The sequence below is a fragment of the Colletotrichum aenigma genome (assembly GCF_013390185.1).
Source record: "Colletotrichum aenigma strain Cg56 chromosome Unknown KSG_Cg56_contig10, whole genome shotgun sequence".
Taxonomy (NCBI): Eukaryota; Fungi; Ascomycota; class Sordariomycetes; order Glomerellales; family Glomerellaceae; genus Colletotrichum; species Colletotrichum aenigma.
This window is the reverse complement of record NW_023500916.1, coordinates 3614140-3631382: the sequence shown is the minus strand read 5'-3', so window position 1 is coordinate 3631382 and position 17243 is coordinate 3614140. Positions and strand designations below refer to the sequence as shown.

General features: G+C 51.0%; 7 protein-coding genes across 7 annotated transcripts; 4 read left to right on the top strand and 3 right to left on the bottom strand.

Moving 5' to 3' along the window:
* Positions 1–48: 48 nt before the first annotated feature.
* On the bottom strand, positions 49–965 carry lxr4-1 (L-xylo-3-hexulose reductase; the record flags this gene model as incomplete). Its single annotated transcript, XM_037330070.1, has 2 exons — positions 49–854; positions 902–965. 2 exons carry the CDS (start codon positions 963–965, stop codon positions 49–51), a joined length of 870 nt encoding a protein of 289 aa, XP_037171701.1.
* Positions 966–1526: 561 nt separating this feature from the next.
* On the top strand, positions 1527–2593 carry CGCA056_v014827 (D-arabinitol 2-dehydrogenase; the record flags this gene model as incomplete). Its single annotated transcript, XM_037330069.1, has 3 exons — positions 1527–1632; positions 1721–1831; positions 1947–2593. The coding sequence occupies 3 exons, from the start codon at positions 1527–1529 to the stop codon at positions 2591–2593; spliced, it is 864 nt and encodes a 287-aa protein (XP_037171705.1).
* A 1638-nt stretch (positions 2594–4231) lies between these two features.
* Positions 4232–5892, bottom strand: CGCA056_v014826 (putative aryl-alcohol dehydrogenase; the record flags this gene model as incomplete). Its single annotated transcript, XM_037330068.1, has 11 exons — positions 4232–4256; positions 4308–4457; positions 4502–4623; positions 4677–4720; positions 4796–4942; positions 4995–5097; positions 5241–5306; positions 5383–5457; positions 5516–5641; positions 5706–5798; positions 5857–5892. The coding sequence occupies 11 exons, from the start codon at positions 5890–5892 to the stop codon at positions 4232–4234; spliced, it is 987 nt and encodes a 328-aa protein (XP_037171704.1).
* A 1909-nt stretch (positions 5893–7801) lies between these two features.
* On the top strand, positions 7802–8615 carry CGCA056_v014825 (Meiotically up-regulated gene 14 protein; the record flags this gene model as incomplete). The annotated part of the gene is made up of 3 exons (XM_037330067.1): positions 7802–7908; positions 7970–8051; positions 8103–8615. The coding sequence occupies 3 exons, from the start codon at positions 7802–7804 to the stop codon at positions 8613–8615; spliced, it is 702 nt and encodes a 233-aa protein (XP_037171675.1).
* Positions 8616–10195: 1580 nt separating this feature from the next.
* PUT4-0 (Proline-specific permease) lies at positions 10196–13067 on the bottom strand (the record flags this gene model as incomplete). The annotated part of the gene is made up of 4 exons (XM_037330066.1): positions 10196–10536; positions 10734–10958; positions 11009–11234; positions 11460–13067. The coding sequence occupies 4 exons, from the start codon at positions 13065–13067 to the stop codon at positions 10196–10198; spliced, it is 2400 nt and encodes a 799-aa protein (XP_037171703.1).
* A 509-nt stretch (positions 13068–13576) lies between these two features.
* On the top strand, positions 13577–15029 carry CGCA056_v014823 (putative agmatinase 2; the record flags this gene model as incomplete). The annotated part of the gene is made up of 7 exons (XM_037330065.1): positions 13577–13664; positions 13719–13804; positions 13858–14131; positions 14190–14316; positions 14368–14509; positions 14561–14711; positions 14773–15029. 7 exons carry the CDS (start codon positions 13577–13579, stop codon positions 15027–15029), a joined length of 1125 nt encoding a protein of 374 aa, XP_037171980.1.
* Positions 15030–15909: 880 nt separating this feature from the next.
* On the top strand, positions 15910–16985 carry NMRAL1-1 (NmrA-like family domain-containing protein 1; the record flags this gene model as incomplete). Its single annotated transcript, XM_037330064.1, has 3 exons — positions 15910–16050; positions 16102–16497; positions 16563–16985. 3 exons carry the CDS (start codon positions 15910–15912, stop codon positions 16983–16985), a joined length of 960 nt encoding a protein of 319 aa, XP_037171707.1.
* Positions 16986–17243: the final 258 nt, after the last annotated feature.

The window sequence follows — 17243 nt, the reverse complement described above, 5'->3', positions numbered from 1 at the left end:
CGTTTAGGGAGCTGTCATTATATGGGCTATGTCTGATATCTGGCTGGTCTAAGTAGAGAATCTCAGTCCTCCATTGGCGCAAGCGACACTTCCAGTACACCAAGAAGAGTCCTGACCACAATTCATACCAACAACGGCGGCAACCTCGGTCCAGTAAGCCGGGCGTCTCCCAGCCATCTTTTCATTGGCTAACTTCACCAACTCCGGCCGATCGACCCTATCACGGACAGCCGTCAAAGGTGCAGCCAGTTGAAACGGCTCCAACTGCTTCCAGAACTTCTCTCCCGCCGCCCAGTACATATCGCCCTCGACGGGACCGGGGTTCACAGCGTTGACAGTGGCCCGCTCCACGAGTTCTCTCGCCCAGGTCCTCGTCATGGCCTCTAACGCAGCCTTCGTTCCGCCGTACAGGGTGTGCGTCTTGAAGCCCATGATCGAAGCGACGGAAGGGATGTTGACGATGCGGCCCGAGCGGTCGTGTGGCAGGTACGGCAGGACTGCCTGCGTGCCCATGATGGGGGCCAAGACATTGACGGCGTAAATGCGGTGGAACTCATCAGCTGGAACCTCGCCCAGGGCATAGTCACCGCCGACGCCAGCATTGTTGATGTGGATATCGATGACGAGAATGCCATCGGCTCGGGCGAAGTTGGCCTTGACCGTCTCAACGATTCGCTTGCCTGCTTCCTCGGGTCGTATCAGGTCTGTTTGAAGAGGGACGATCTTGACGCCGTGCTTTGAAGAGAGCGAGGCAGTCAATTCTTGGGCGGCTTTGGTGGAGGAGTCGGACGTGTACACGCCCAGGATATTGGCGCCTTTGCCTGCAAGATGCTGCGTAATGGCAGATCCGATGCCTGAACATGTTAGCAGAAAGCCCTTTTCATATGGAAAGTCTGTTCACCTCGAAAGGCGCCGGTGACAACGGCAATTTTGCCTTCAAGAGGTCGAGCTGTGTTAGACGCCATCTCTGCCTTAGGAATGTGTTCGAAGTTCTTCTTCTTCGAAGGATCTGGATTTGAAACAACAGGAATGAGGAATCAGAGATACGGCAGGTGAATCTTGATGTAAAGCAAGTACAAATGAGTAGGATGATATCACCTTTGATGTGTTTTCTACTTTTCTAATACTCGGTCCATCTTGTAGCGAGTCGCGTCCATGCCGTTGCTTTAGCATGCGTCCAGGGCCAAACGATTGTCCCTGGCCCATACGGCCCGACATCCGCTTGCTCCGATACTTTCTCAAGACGAAAAAGCTGGTGGAACGACGCAAATCAGTCAGTCACGATGCTGGCGGACCTTTGCGGAAGAGCGGGAAGAGCACCGCCTTGCATGTGGGGGAGGGGGATCTGCAGGGACCTTTGCGTCACGCCGCATGTGCTACACGTACCTTACCGATGTAATAGCAACTTTGATCATCCCTTTTCGATACTAAAATTTGCGTTCTCACGAAGACTTCTACACTTTTTACGAAATTAGCTGTCAGTATTAAAGATAACCATCGTTGAGGAGGCAAAACGACGCAGCATCATGAGCAACACGGCAGACCCTTCGTTTCGTGAGGTGAAGGCGCGGCAGGGCGGCCCAACCACTCGGGCTGCCGATTTATTCCGTCTTGATGGTCGGACTATTATTAGTAGGTGGCACGTCGGATCTCTGAGGTTCCTAAACTAGTGAACTTCAATGAAAGGAATAGGAGTAGAAACTGACGCGATCCCAAATAGTAACTGGCGGCGCGGGCTGTTTGGGCGTCGAGGTTGCCCAAGCAGTACTGGAGGCCGGAGGGAACCCCGTGTGCCTCGACATTGTCACCAGCCCCCCTAGCGAACCTTGGAGTAAGTTGACCATTCCTGGATAACCATTCCTCGCCAGAATCTGTTCTCAAATTCCTGGGAGAGTATTTGCCGTGTTCAATAAGTGGAAGACAAAGCTGACTTCCGACGTTCCCAGACCAACTGGAAAAGCTCGCCACTAAGTTTGGCTTGCAATTATCGTACTATCACCTGGACGTGACCGACGAGAACAGCATCACAGCTGTGTTCAAACAGCTCGCACCGACACTCAGATACCCCATACGAGGCCTGGTAGCCTGCGCCGGCGTCTCCGATAATGATCCCGCGCACGAGTTCTCTATCGAGCGCTTCCGCCGCCTAATGGAGATCAACGTTACCGGCACATTCGCAGCCGCACAAGCCGTGGCCCTGGAGATGAAGAAGGCCAACGTGGATGGCAGCATGGTTTTGGTGGCAAGCATGAGCGGCACGAACGTAAACAAGGGGGTCGATACGGCCGCGTACAACTCGTCCAAGTCGGCAATCTTGCAACTTGCACGATCGCTGGCAGCCGAAAGGGGCTCGCGAAAGGGCATGCCTCTCATCAGGGTTAACAGCCTGTCGCCGGGGTACATCAGAACCCCCGCCACTGCTGAAGCGCTGCAGAAGCCTGGCATGGAGAACCAGTGGACCAGAGACAACATGCTATACCGCCTGAGCTCCGTGGACGAGTTTCGAGGCCCCGTGCTGTTCCTCCTAGGAGATGCGAGTAGCTTCATGACGGCAGCAGACCTCCGGGTGGACGGCGGGCACTGCGCATGGTAGGTGTAGGGAAATAGGGAATAGATAAGAGAAGATGACTAGAACTTGCATGAAGTAACTGTCGATCAAAGTTTACTTTCTCTTGTTTTACCTTCTCAATCTCGCAATACGGAGCCGCCTGACAATGTTGGCAATGCTATGTTGGTTTCAATTATTCCAGTGAAATGTAGATTCGCCCCCCTGGAGCACGTAGCAGAATCAATGGGATATTATGTCCTTGAATGAAAGACAAACTTCAATTTCTCAATATCAGACCAAGATGAGATTCTCCTGGCAGGGAAGCCTATTTTCTCTAATGTCCTTCGCATTGAGCTCATCGGTTCCAGTCGCTCGCTCCCAAGCCTTCTTCTTCTCGTCCTTCACTATGCCCGCCTGAAGGTGCCTGACAGCAAGCCGCTTGTGGGACACCTCAGCGGGCGTATCGACATACCAAAACTCCGTCATCAACGCAGCAGCATCGCTCCATGGAGCTCTGTTCAACGCACAGTAATTTCCTTCCACCAAAACGATTCGAACTTCACTAGGAATGGCAATATCGTCTGCAATAGGGTCTTTTGTCGCATGATCAAATGAAGGCGCTTTCGCTTCCACCGGAGGCTCGGCGACAAGCTGGCGCATCAAGCCCAGGAAACCTTCAGCATCAAATGTGAAGGCGGCTCCACGGCGATGGGTAGCGAAAATCGGATCTGGCCTTGAGGCGAGATGAGCACGTGAATAGTGAAATCTTCTTCTCGGTGGACGGACGCTGACTATTTCAAGTATGGGTCTGGTTACTACCAGCTAGCTATCGATCTTGTGCGGCAAGGGCGAATCAACTTGAAGCCCCTCCTGACACATCGGTTAGATATCCACGTTCCCGCAGATGGCTTCCATAAGCTAATGTGTTTATAACAGTTTCCCTTTCAAAGATGCCGCGAAAGCCTTCAAGACAATGCAAAATGAAAAGGGGGACGATGGCAAAGTGACAATCAAAGTCATCAGTGAGTATTCATCCGCACGATTTCTCCTATCGACAATCATACTGACACTCGGAGAGTTGACGGGCCTCTGGCTTGAATGCGTTCACGAACCTAGCTGTTGGGGGGTGTCAGTCAACAGGTTGAGGTGCAAGGGGATTTATGGATGTATTAGACATTTGTATGAAGGTTGTACACCTATCATGGAGTGATATCCCTTCAAAATAGGAATTCATAGAAGATTTACTCCACGTGACCTACACACGTAGACTTGAAGAATTGTTGTGATCGTCGCACGCTTGTTGAAATCAGAGCCGTATGGCAATGTGCATCTCGCCTTTCATCGAGAGAATCGACAACATGGCCATGAGTACTAGTGAAAAAGACGCTAAATGAAATGCCACTATCATACAAATTTCATTTGAGCGTGTAGGTCAAATGGTCTGCGTAATTCATGCTGGGAGGCTGAAGTAAACTGAAAAGATGGCATCACTAAGAAGGTTGGCTTTTAGACATGTCACTCAAATCTCACATCACAAGATCACCCACAATGATATGAAAGAACACGGAAACATGTCATCATAAGATGCAATATGTTACGGATAATTTTATTCAAGGTCTACGCGATTGAAGGCCTGCTTGCTACATGGTGAGTTGCCTCTTCAGTCAGTTTCCTTGTTGACTATCAAACAAAACTGGCGGTCGATCTCCTGTATGAACGTTAGATACCGACTGGCGTGATATTTGAGGCGGAAACTCACGGTTGGTAAGGCTCTTCGAGAAAGTTGATCTCCTCATCACTCAGCTCGATCTCAAGTGCAGCAAGAGTCTCTTCAAATCGCTCAATCTTCGAGACGCCCACAATGGGAGCAGCGACAGCGTCCTTATGGAGAAACCATACTTGGAAGAGTCTTAGTATCAACATTCAAGGGGGGGAAGGTTATCTTAAGCCGACATGACAAGACCGATCTGAGCCATGTTGTATCCCCGCCTCTCGGCCAGCTGCTCAACCCTTCGATTGACTTCTTTCTCCCACTCTGCACCAAGCAAGCCTTCATCATGATAGGCATCAGAAGTCTGAAATGAATGTCAGAAAGTCGTTTTCTTATCAAAGAATACGCCAGTCCTACTGAGCGGGCCGTCTCATAGGCACGGGACAGAGGTCGCGCCAAGTCTGGAAAATTTCACTCAGGATTAGCTCATGAACTTGCGGCACTGCGTTTCAATTTGACATAGTGGCAATACTTACGACCTCTCGCGAGAGGGCTCCATGGGGTCGAGCCGACGCCAAGGTATTTCAACAATGGCATCATCTCTCTTTCTTCTTCTCGATATAGGAGATTGTAGAGATTCTGGCAATTGACAAACGGAGTGAGGTTATTGTTCAGAGCGTAGTCTATGATTTGGTTGAGTCGGATCCTACGTCTAAGGACTGATCGTGAACTTACTTTGCATTGCATGGAACTGCCAAGCCCAACAGCTACTGATACCGATGTAGCGTACGTAGCCTGCTTTGACCACATCATGCAGGGCTGTCATGGTCTCTTCAATCTGCGTAACACTGTCGATAAGTTCGGAAAATACACAACGTAACCACGAAAAAAGGCGTTACGTACCGGTGTTTCATAGTCAAATCGATGAAGCTGCAATGCCTTCATTGGCTGAGCGCTTCCCCTTATCCCCGGCAAGCTTACCTGCAGGCCATCGATGTAATCTGTGTCCAGCCTCTTTAGTGCCAGCTTTACGTTATCAAAGATGTGCTGAAGTCATCTGCTGTTAGTACGGCGTATGGGAAGCGAACTACGCCGTATGGGAAGCAAACTATCTGGATCATACCTTTCGGTTGTTCCCAGACGTCATGGTCAAGCCTGCCGGGCCTTGCTTCTCGGAGTCTCCAACCGGGTGGAAAGACTACGAGAGATTTTGTCAGCAAAGGTGCCAGTGGATTGAAAGTGTAGGGTCTTTCTACCTTGGTCATCACAACGACTGACTCACGTGGAACGGTTTTGAGGAACTTCCCAAGAATCTCCTCGCTAATACCGTTACAGTAGAAATTGGACGTATCGGGTGTGTTGAAACCCAGTTCCCAAGCTCTCTGTTTAAACGTCAGATGGAATCCATTCTGAGGAAGTTCGATATAGGACACAGGGAATGTTTACCTTTAAGTGCTGCAGCGCCTCCTCCTCCTCGATGCGCCACGCAACATCTTTCTTGGTACCGTAGGTTGCCATGCCGAGAATGAGACGCGATACCTAGATCCCATCATCAGCCAATGAGAACACAGCAACAGCTCATGAGACGCGAAGATACCTTCAGTCCACTCTTTCCCAATCTCACGTATGGCATTTTTGGGGCCGGCTTGGAGTATCCGAACTCCGTCGGCACCGTCCGGCCTTGATATCCACTGTTGATCATGATTGAGAATTTGCCAAAGTGCTGATTTCGAGGTTTTGATAACCAAGGCTTGGTCAAGCCTCTCCTTGGGTACGAAATTGCAGTCTCCTGTATTTGCATGATCGTGAGCTTATCTCTTATACCGGAATCAATCATCTCCTTCATGAGGCCCCAGAGTCTTCACATTACTGTGACACTCTTCCCCGCACTTCCAAACCGACAAGACTGCAAGTGCTTCACCCTTCTCGGGGCGGCTACTGCCAGCTGAACAACGAATGTATAGTTAATGGTCGCTGACATCATTGTGAGCCCTCTCAAAACCGTGGGAGGCTTGCGGGAGAGCGGGCTGGCATACTCTGTTTCATGCGGAAGCGTTTCCGCTTGGCCGCCTTTGACCTAATGCAGTCTTCTGCATATCACTAGGTCTACAACTTCCTCTTTAGGACGCTTGTATGAGCAGTCTGATTATCGAAGCGCCAGCTTATTGCGAGTTTCTTGTAGCATTTAGCAGATGCCCAGAAGCCAACACGGTTCTTCGAAGGATGATCTTTTCCTCCTCGGAATAGGATTTCCAAAGGTACATTGTCAAACACTGATTATGCTGTAGATCGATATTTCCGTGCCGCAGCGGCGGGTAGGCGGGAACGCGGAGATGCGGATGGATGAACACGGATTCTGGCAGTGCGATGACAACAAGCAAGTTCGGGAGGCAATTGAGGCACACTTAACTGCCAAACTCCATGTATCAACTCTCACCAAATCCAAAGACGAATTGGTGGGTTGGACTCAGCAATGGCAATCTTCAATGGCTATGGATGGTGATTCCTGGCCTTTCGTCCAATGCACCCCAGGTTTTCCCCAGACCCACCAACGCGTTACCCCGGATTCGTGTGGTTTACTCCCCTGAGTTGAATTTCCGGGGAAGCAGTAAGAACGTTCTTCCTTGGTTGGCTTCGAAGTACGGGAGCCCTTCCGACACAAGGTGTACGCCTTCGTGATTCGAATGCCGGTCTTCCTTGCAAACTTCGCATCGTCTTTCCTCCGAGGAAGACCGGGGGGCTAGTCGGAGTCGATGTGTCGAGCAATCACGTCGCTTCATCTCCTATCATATCGGTGTGATAAGGCAGCGCCCGTACCATCAGGAGACTCCGAGGACCCACTATGGCGCCAACGCCACCCCTGACAGCATCATTCGCAACATCTAAAGAAAACTGGTAATCGGAATCTCTTACTCTGATGAAGATCTGTGTGTATTGCCTCTGTTGTCAACCTTGGGGACTGAAAACAACCGAGGATCAATGCAGTAGGAATACTGCCGGAAGAAAAGCCAAGGTTCGCTTCCTACGCGGCAGCGAACGGCCTTCTTCGATGTACATAAAAGCAGCAAGCGCCCATTTTGGCAAGAAAATCTCAACTCAAAAGATATGGAGGCACAGGCGTAACGAGTGGTAAGGAGTGTGATGTGTGTGATGAGAACTAGCTAAGTAGGCTGCCTGGCTAGGAGGCTGGAAGAAGGCCCTGGCGGGCCCTGGGCTGCATAGGCCACCTGGGGCACCTATGGGCAGGTGCCGCCACAAAAGAAAAAGAGGCTTCACATTCAGATTGTACATCCTTCATAAGGTTTTAAGACCAGATCATGTCATCGAACACCATTACAACGCCAGGTTTGAAGCTTCGGACACCAAGAAGTGACAGTAATGGTTCCGCACAGAACTTTTCCCGTCCCCGGGTCTTGGACACGCACATGGACGGACTTTCAACCGTTGATGGCTCAGGGGCCACCATCGGGAGAAGCGCTCTCATAGCAGGTATTCCTAAATTCACAGACCCTTATCAGGAACGTAAATGGGTCCTAGAACGGATGGCTGGAGCTTTCCGAGTGGTTGCAAGAAAGGGCTACCTCGAGGGCACTGCTGGCCATATTTCAGTCCGCGATCCAGTTGACCCTGACACATTCTGGATAAACCCGTGAGTCACTTATCCCGCCCGGATCTTCGTTCCGCTCACCCTTGTTAACGACCCGCGAAAGCCTAGCTCGCCACTTTGGTCTCATGAAGGTGAGCGACTTGGTGCAGGTGAACATGAATGGAGAGATCATAGGTGGCAATCATGTAAGTTTGGAAACATTACCGAATTCACTGTACTCATACTAAATCAACGAGGGATGCATCAACAACGCCGGTTTCAACATTCGCTCGGCTTTACACCACGCCCGTCCCGATGTCAACGCAGCGTGTCATTTCCACAGCATTGATGGGAAAGCTTGGGCATCCTTTGGACGGCCACTCGAGATGCTCAACCAAGATGCTTGCACCTTCTACAATGACCATGCCGTCCATGACATGTTTGGTGGTATTGCATTTGAGGTGTCGGAGGGGGAACGGATCGCGGCAGCATTGGGACCCAACAGGTGCGCGATATTGAAGAATCATGGCCTTCTAACAACCGGAAAGACTGTCGATGAGGCTGCATTTCTCTACACTTTGATGGAGAACTCGTGCCACATCCAGCTTCTTGCGGAAGCAGCTGCTGCTTCTGGTATTCAAAAGTCTATCTGTCCTCATGAGGAAGAGGAGTATACGTATCGACTGACCACTCCCGAAGCCATGTGGCTGGAATTTCAACCTGATTATGAGTACGAGCTGGCGGTTTCAGGAGGCGACTTCCTACTTTAACCTCAGATACCACGATATACAACGAACGTAAAAAGTCTTGACCAACATAAATACGCCACCATCGCTTATTCGTTCATACTCTTTGTAGCCCTCTGGTCATGTGCTTGACCAAATTCTATACGCTACACAAGGATTATATTACCTCAACGTAGGCTAAGGCCTTAATTTGGGTCAAAGAGCCAATCTAATAAGGCCCCGTTCTCAGATACTTTCAGTTACTACAGCCTCTGCGTCGCTTGTGTCTAATCGAAAGCTTGCTTGCTGCGTGACGGCGCCGTAAATTGCTTGTAGCGAGAGATTGTTGTTGATAAGGTAGTGAATGAAAGAAACTTCCATGTTCCTTTGAGATGGAAATGAAATTCACTTTGTCGGTCTGCTTCCAATGCTGATTCCCGGTTGTATATAAAGCATCTCCATCAACCCAGCTACGATCTAAGCAGAATGAGAAGGAGCACGCCTCACTCGACATCATAAGCCACCCGTTTTTGCCACTCGCATTTTGGATCTTATACCGCTTGGTTTGACACCCCGATAGCCATAATGCAGCTCAACTCTCTGACTCTCACCTTGGCCGCTGGGCTTGCCGTCAACGTCCAGGGCGCCGCTATCCTCGCACCCCACAACGAGACCGAACCCGTGCTTATGTACAGTCGGGCGGTCGAAGCTGGAACTCTGCAGTACTGGGGCTCTACTTCCGACTCATCCGCCAGTTTCGACTGGGATGCCGCCTGGGAGAACCAAGCATCTTGGCCTCCGGTCGCTTCGCCGGCGGGATCTGAAGCCAACGCCCAGTGTGGCAGTAACAACGTCTTTTGTTCCGACACAGACGGCGCCCCTACCGACCTGTGCAAGAGATTGGTCAACACTCTGCTCAACAACCGCGGCGTCATCGTCCCCAGCAACGTGAATGGTATCTCGCTCACCTCGGATCGCTCCATCTGCTGGATCGGTTGGAGGGACACGAACATCAACATGCCACAGGTACGTAGTCTCGGACATGTCCTCCGCTCTCTTTCGTGTGGAACTTTATTAAAACATAACTCATCAAGGGCAATCTCATCGACGCCGCTGCGGCCACTATTGGCAAATGCGGATCTGATGATGCCGTTTCTGGTTGGGCAGAAAACGTGAATCTCAACAACGTTTGCAGCCGCCAGTGTCTTTCCGACCGTCTGGGCTGCTGGTAGACTGGAGTGGAGGCAGATGTATCTGTTTCCACGAGATGTGTACAGTGGATTCAAAGTGCACAGTTCCGAAGTCTCGATTTGCTGATCTACAAGCCGACTGGCCTGCAAAAGAGATTGTATGGCCGTTTCCTATCTTGTTTGGCCGGCAACATACGATTAATCGTCGGGACTTTGGGATCTTCAACAGAATGAGAGCGAACTCTCTTCGTTTATGCATTAGTTAGTTAGGTAGAAAGGAATGGTAGGTCCAGTCATGATCAAATATGCCTTCCATTCTTCTGAAAGAAACTTTGCTCATTCCCAAGAACAGTCCTTGAAATCTGCGGCGACTTCGAGTACAGCATACTTCGTGTGGGCTTCCATGAAGAAGTAGGAAGCTCAATACGGTGATCGTCATCTTCCGGCTGTAAACTGCCACTGCTTGGCCTTCAACAGGTTGTACAGGACCACCAGCGTTGGGGTCGCGACTTCGAATCTGCGCGCGGTACGAATGGGGTTGCCAAGAATGACCTCAATCTCCATTGGCCGTCCTCTAATGGCATCCACCTGCATGCTGGGCTTCAAGTGTGCTTCCTTGGGCTTAAAAGCGACCATTTCTTCTTTGATCCCCGATGGAAGCACACGACCGGCTGCTCTTGCGATTTTCACAACTTCATCCATGGCGGGGCGAATGAGTGTCTCAATGCCTCCGGCATCCTGTACGGTCCCCGAGTCCATGTTTGTCAAGGCACAGACTGTGTTGAAAGATGCATTCCAAATGAGTTTTCTCCATCGATGCCAGATGATATCTTCTTGAATGTTGCACTTCGCTCCCCCAAGATTGTACATGTCCGCAAACCTGACGCATGAGTCTCGAGACTTTCCGTGGCTCTGAAACGGAAAGGGTGAGATCTGGAGGATATCCGGGTAAGCTCGCGACCGTTGAGCTCACATCCGATCATGGGGACGCCTGACAGCAGTATGGTTTTTGGAAAGGCGTCAACGAAAGGTTGTTCGATGTCGATGCCGTTCTGGACCAAGACAATTGAGGTGCAATCCAGAGTTACTGCGGGAGCGATGATATTCGGGATCGAGTAGACGTCAGGAAGGTTCTTGAGGGCGACGACAACATAGTCAAAGGGGCCGTGTTGGAGAGAATCGTGGACAGTACGCTCAACTGTCCGATGGTGTCAGCTTTAGAAGCCTCACGTTTGACAAATGACTTACTATTGTGAGGTCTCCAAGAGTCGATCTCCCCATGGTCGACGCTTTGGATTCGGAACCCTTGGCTTTTCACCAAGTCAAAGTTCGACCGCAGGATGGCCGTGACCGTTGCCTGCCCCGACTTCTGCAGCGCAAAAGCGCACATGGTGCCGACCGGACCGCAGCCCACAACCAGTATCTTTGCTTGCTCCATAACAAATACGAAGACATTGGCAAATTGATTTATGTCCTACTAATTGGTTCGATTGATTGCTCAAATAAAGGCGAGAAACACTGCATACATATTCCAGGTATCTAAGTGCGCCGCAGGCCTTTGCCGGCGGCCTGTTCTATCTTTCTCCATGGCGTCTTATCTGACGCGGCAGGAGACTGCGAGAGACTACTTTTACTGGCAATATTACTTTCTTCCCACAAGGCGTCCTGCAGAACTTTTGAACTTTTGCCACGAACTCACGCTAGGCACCTCGAGGTCCTCCTCCGCCTCCAACTCGGCCAACCCACTCTGCAGGTCGACGTCTTCGGACTTGATGGCCCAAGTATCTCCGCGGTACAGAAAGCGGTGCACGAAGTAGATGACCACGAAAAGTGGAAGGCCAATGTACGCCGAAAGAAAGTCTGCCACCGACCATCTCGACGGGAAGAACACCGTGAATCCGTTCAGAAGGCAGAGAATAGCGAATACGACCAATGAGATCCATGCACCAACCGGCTGTAGCCATGAGCGAGCGGTGAGCATTTCCTTTGGCACTTGCTGGGTTTCGCAGGCCTTCCGGAATCGCAGATAAATGATCCCGCAGCACACCCAAGAGATGATACCACCCGTGTTAACAAGATTCAGAAGCCAGTTGAACACGTCTGCCGCCGACGAGTTGACGTTCATGTATGCCAAGAGCGAGAACAAAGAGCTGGCAATGACAGCGTAGATCGGAACTCCCTGCTTCGTGCACCGTCTGAAGATGGCCGGGGCGCTTCCTTCGCAGGCCATCGAGTATAGGGATCTGCTGGCCAGGTACAAGAATGAGTTTCCTGCGGACCAGGCCGCGGTTACGATAACAGCGTTGATAACACTGTCCAGGCCTTTGATGCTGGCGTTCTTGATACCGACGACCCAAGGGGATGATGCAGCACCCGAACCGCCGTTCGTAAGAGCTGAAGCATCGGATGGGCAGATGACCGAGATGGCAATCGTACCGCCGATATAAAACACAACGAGACGCCAAAAGAAGTTGCGGGCGATCTTAGGCAGGTTACGGCGGGGTGACTGGACTTCTCCGGCCGTAACGACGATCATCTCCGGAGAGAAGGTGAAGGGCAGGACACTGCTAAGAAGTGTGGACAACGCAGCCACAAACCTGCCCGCATCGTCGTCGAAAATCATAGTCTTGGTGGCGCCGGGGTGTTGCCAGTAGCGGAAGCCCAGTCGGTCATGGCTGGGCCCACCGCCCCAGAACAGGATGAATGACAGGATCAGGAGTCCAACGATTGTGATGACCTTCAAGCTGGCAAACCAGAACTCGGTTTCGCCGTAGAACTTGACCGGTAGCAGATTCAGACCAACCACCAGCAGAAGCATGATAGTGATCCAGACCGTATTGTTCACGTTTGGGTTCCAGTATTCGATAACGAGTGCGGACGCCGTAAGTTCGAAGGGAACGAAGATGGCGAATGAGTAGAAGTACAACCACCCCATCATGAATCCCAAGCTTCGAGAGACGTAGCGACTTCCATAGTAATTCATTGTGCCGCCAGGGAGAGGCAGGTATGTTGAGATCTCGACGACGGCGGTAAGAACCATGTAGATCAGGGCGGACATGACGACGTAGCTTCCGACCAGGAATGCCGGCCCGCCTCGGGCCAAGGTGCCGCCGGAGCTGACGAAGAGGCCGGTGCCAATCGACCCTCCGAGCGCGATGAATTGCGCATGTCGTGATGATAGGCCGCGCTTCGTTGTCAACTCTCTATTTTCGGCGACATCGACCGACTCTGGGCGAGTGACCTGCGGGTCGACGCTGTGTTTCGCCTCGCTGTCACTTTCAATTTTCGGCTCCCTTTCGACCGACATCTTGGCGACCGGGGCTTTAGGGGAAAGCGATCAGTGTAGAATGGAATTAAAAACACGTATGAGGATATGTTCGCCTGCAGAACATATATGCATGTTACTCCGAGAATCCACCGCTACGCCGCCCGCATTATATATGTCGTTACGAACCCCTTTAGCGGATTCTACACGACGTCGTTCACGATCACGTATTTGACGTTTCAGAGATAAGAAGTCGTCTTATCTATGCTAACGCAATTTTAGCTTTGGATGGTGGCCATGTCCTCCCGCAAGATATCGGAGTCGGTTGCTCCAAGCCGTGTGGCCGGAAAGTGGGGTCTCGGAGTCTCCTTCCTTCGGCATGCCGCATGTGATAAGCTCGAACATCGGACGTTGGTCGGAGATGTTCCCCGCGCTCAGTGTGTGATGCCTGCAGTAGTTTGGTGGTATTTAAAATTCAGCCGGGGGTGATTGCCGTTCACATCGTTCTCACAAACATCAGCTTAATCATCTCAGTTTAACATTTCATGAAAATGAGATTCACTGAAGCCCTTGTCTTGGCCGGGGCTGCGCAGACGGCCGCACTCAACGTTGGCCCAGACTACCAGTACCCAATTGAAGGTATCCCAACCCCGCTTTGGCAGAATGAGAGCCAAGTTGACTGATCATGATCAGATTTGGATAAAGACCTCCCTTTCTCACAGCCTGTTACGTTTGCCCATTTAGAATGGCAGAGATGTCTGGCTGAATCTCATAACAAGGTGATCATACCCAACTCATCAGTCTCCATTCACCATCTAATCAACGGTTCCAGCCTCTTGATGTTGCGATCTTGGGTTTTCCTTACGATACGTCGACGTCATACCGCCCCGGAGCTCGCTTCGGGCCTAGAGGTATCCGCGCAGGATCATCTAGAGAAAAGAAGGGTCGCAGCTACAACACTGTCTGGGGTGTCGACCCATACGAAGAGGGCCTGGAGATTATCGACTGTGGCGATGTACCCATCACCCCTTTCGACGCCCAGCATGCGTTCAAGCAGATGGAGCAAGCGTATCGTCAGATTCTCTACCACCCCACATCGGACAACAGTACGCAGCCGATGTCGCATAAGTAAAGTCTGTGTAATTTTCGCTGACATGTCAACAGATCAATGGGAACACCCAAGAATCATTAGTCTCGGTGGCGATCACTCCATCGTACTGCCCATTCTTCGTAGCCTGAAGACTGTGTACGGCCCAGTTTCTGTTATTCACCTTGACTCTCATCTTGATACGTAAGTCAATGTCAATTCGCGGAGCAAAATGCTCTACTAATTGAAACTTAGTTGGGACCCTTACGAGGGATATACCGGTATCGTGTCTAATCAATCCGCAATCACTCACGGTACCTTCTTCTGGCACGCCAGTCGCGAGGGTTGTGTGAGGAAGGGCACTAGCGTTCATGGTGGCCTGAGGACTAAGCTCTTCGTAGGCGTCTTGCCTCTATCATGTGTACTGAATTCAACTGACAGATTTCAGGGACCGAAAGATTACGAGATCGACAGAGACGTCGTCGGCTTCACCATCATTGAAGCTCACGAGATCGACGATATCGGAATGAATGGCATCATCGAGAAGGTTAAGAAGGCTGTTGGCGACACGCCTGTCTATCTGTCTATCGACATTGACGGTAATCTACCACCTACTTTTCAATCACAGAGCAAGAGGCTAATTGGGTTCAATGAATGCAGTCCTGGATCCCAGTATTGCTCCGGCAACGGGCACCCCAGAGTCAGGAGGCTGGACTACCCGTGAGCTGAAGAGGTTCTTGAAGGGGCTCGAAGGCTTGAACATGGTTGGCGCTGACGTCGTGGAAGTCAGCCCACCTTATGATACTGTTGCCGAGACGACCTCAGTCGCTGCGGCAGATCTTATTGTGGATATCTTAGCCGGCATGACCAAGAAGAAGGCCTTCAAGCCAGCACCTGAAGTCAAAGATGAGCTTTGAAGAGTTGTATCTGTACGAGCCGATACCTGTCATGCATGCGTTGGGCCGATAATCGATTGTGCTGATGCTGTTGGCGAGGCAGCTGAGGCCATTGCAGATTAGCTTACGTTGTAATACGACCAACTGTTCTCGCCAATAGGCCCCGTCATTTTAGGTGTTTAAAATGTGGCTGTGAGGTTTTTCTAAGACACGCGCAATGTACATCCGGAGAAATTCTGTCACACATACGGCGCATTTATCCGATTGATCACTTGAGCACTTGAGCTGAGGCTTACGCCCAGTGTGACAAGTCAGAAAGCCAGAAAATACACAGTCATCAACCGCGCGGGATGAACACAGTTTCTATTCGTGTTTGGACGTCAATCATTTACGATCAACATCGGAAGCAGTGTGTGTACTTGTATGCAGAAGAACGACGGCTCGGTCACGGCTCGGCCCGCCGCCTTCGCCCGGCGCAAATGTTCTTGAGCCGCGCGGGAGGGCCATCCTACCCCACTTCGGCACCGCAACGACTCCATAGCCGGTAATAATTCCGGATTGGATCGGGGACGTGACTGTATTTACCGCGCGGCATACCCCGCTCGTGGCCACGGCAGATCACTCAGTGGCCAGCAATTCCTGCCGTGCTACCATCCCTCGTCACTTTTCAGAACCTGTGTAGGTAGGAACGGTCCGAATGGCTCTGCTGGAAGTAATTGCCATGGCATGACTACCGCGCGCTCCTCGATCAGACTCGGGAATTCTTAGCCTGCCGTATTCTGGATTGGTTCGTGGTATGAAATATTTAAGACGATGGCTTAGACCTTGGTTTTGTGATATTCTTCTTTGCACAGCATACTTATATGTCTTCTTCAACTGAACCTTTTGCATCTGCATCAACATGTCAATCGTTGCGGTTATCGGGGCGACCGGCGCTCAAGGAGGCTCGGTCGTCAACCAGCTCCTTCAAGACCCAAAGTGGAAGGTCCGAGGAATAACAAGGAAGGCGAATAGTGCAAAAGCCAAAAGCCTGGCAGAGAAGGTACGCATAAACGTATTTCAGGATGAATTTCTATCTCATCATGTCTTTCAGGGGGTCGAGGTCGTAACCGCCGATGTCAACGATGAGTCTAGCCTGGTCAAGGCCTTCGAGGGAGCAGGAGCAGCTTTCGTTGTGACGACTTATTGGGAGTCCGTTCCAACCTTAGGCCGTGATGGAGCAGGCCTGGAGGAGCTCGAGCAGCTTAAGAACCTCGCCAGGGCTGCTTCACAGTCGACCACTCTCAACCACTACGTCATTAGTAGCTTGCCCCACGCAGACAAAGCCTCCAACGGGAGGCTGAAGGTCCCTCATCTTGACTACAAGCAACAGGCCATAGACTGGATGATCGAGAACACTCCTGAGTTGTGGTCGAAGACAACAGAGTTCTGGCTGGGTTGGTACACCTCGAACCTGGCTATCTTACCAACGATGAGATTCACTCCAATTGTACGTCAAGAGATGACTATGATTCGTCTACACACAAGACATAACTGACCAGAATGTCATCAAAGCCAATGTCCGCAGGTTATGCATTCATCGTTCCGTCGTCACCTTCCGGCATACTCCCCATCTCCGGCGACGCCCAGACCAACTCCGGCATTGTCGTTCGCGGCATCCTGAACTCTGGTGCCAAAGCCTACGGGAAGGTCGCAATCTGTGTCACGGATTACAAGCCCATGACCCAGTTGGTAGACGTATTCGAGAAGGTCACCGGCAAGCCTGCAGTGTACTTTGAGATATCCGACAGCGGCATGGCCAAAATCTGGGGGGACTTTGGTGCGGAGCTAGCGGCTCAGTTGAGGTTCAGCGAGGAGTTCCCTGATTGGAGTTCGCTCGCCTCTGGGAGAATCATTTCACTGGAGGAGCTTGGTGTTCAGGGCAAGCTGATCAACTTCGAGCAGGCGCTGACGGCGTTGAAGGATAAGATCATTTGAAAGTTGGGGATATTAGCAACATTTGGATCTCGCAAAAGACTCTGGGTTCGAGAGTATTGCTTAGCCTCTTTAGTGACACGATTCCAGTTTTTTATAGATGACTAGACATCCGTGGAATTGAAGTGCTTAACTCAAAGAATATTTATGAGAATCCACTCTGAAACAGTCATTCGTAGGTTTCCCTCATATTCGGTGCTATTGTTCTAGTCCCTTCGTAAGTCTTGTTCATGTCTACGAGCTTCTCTCGTAGGAAACCTC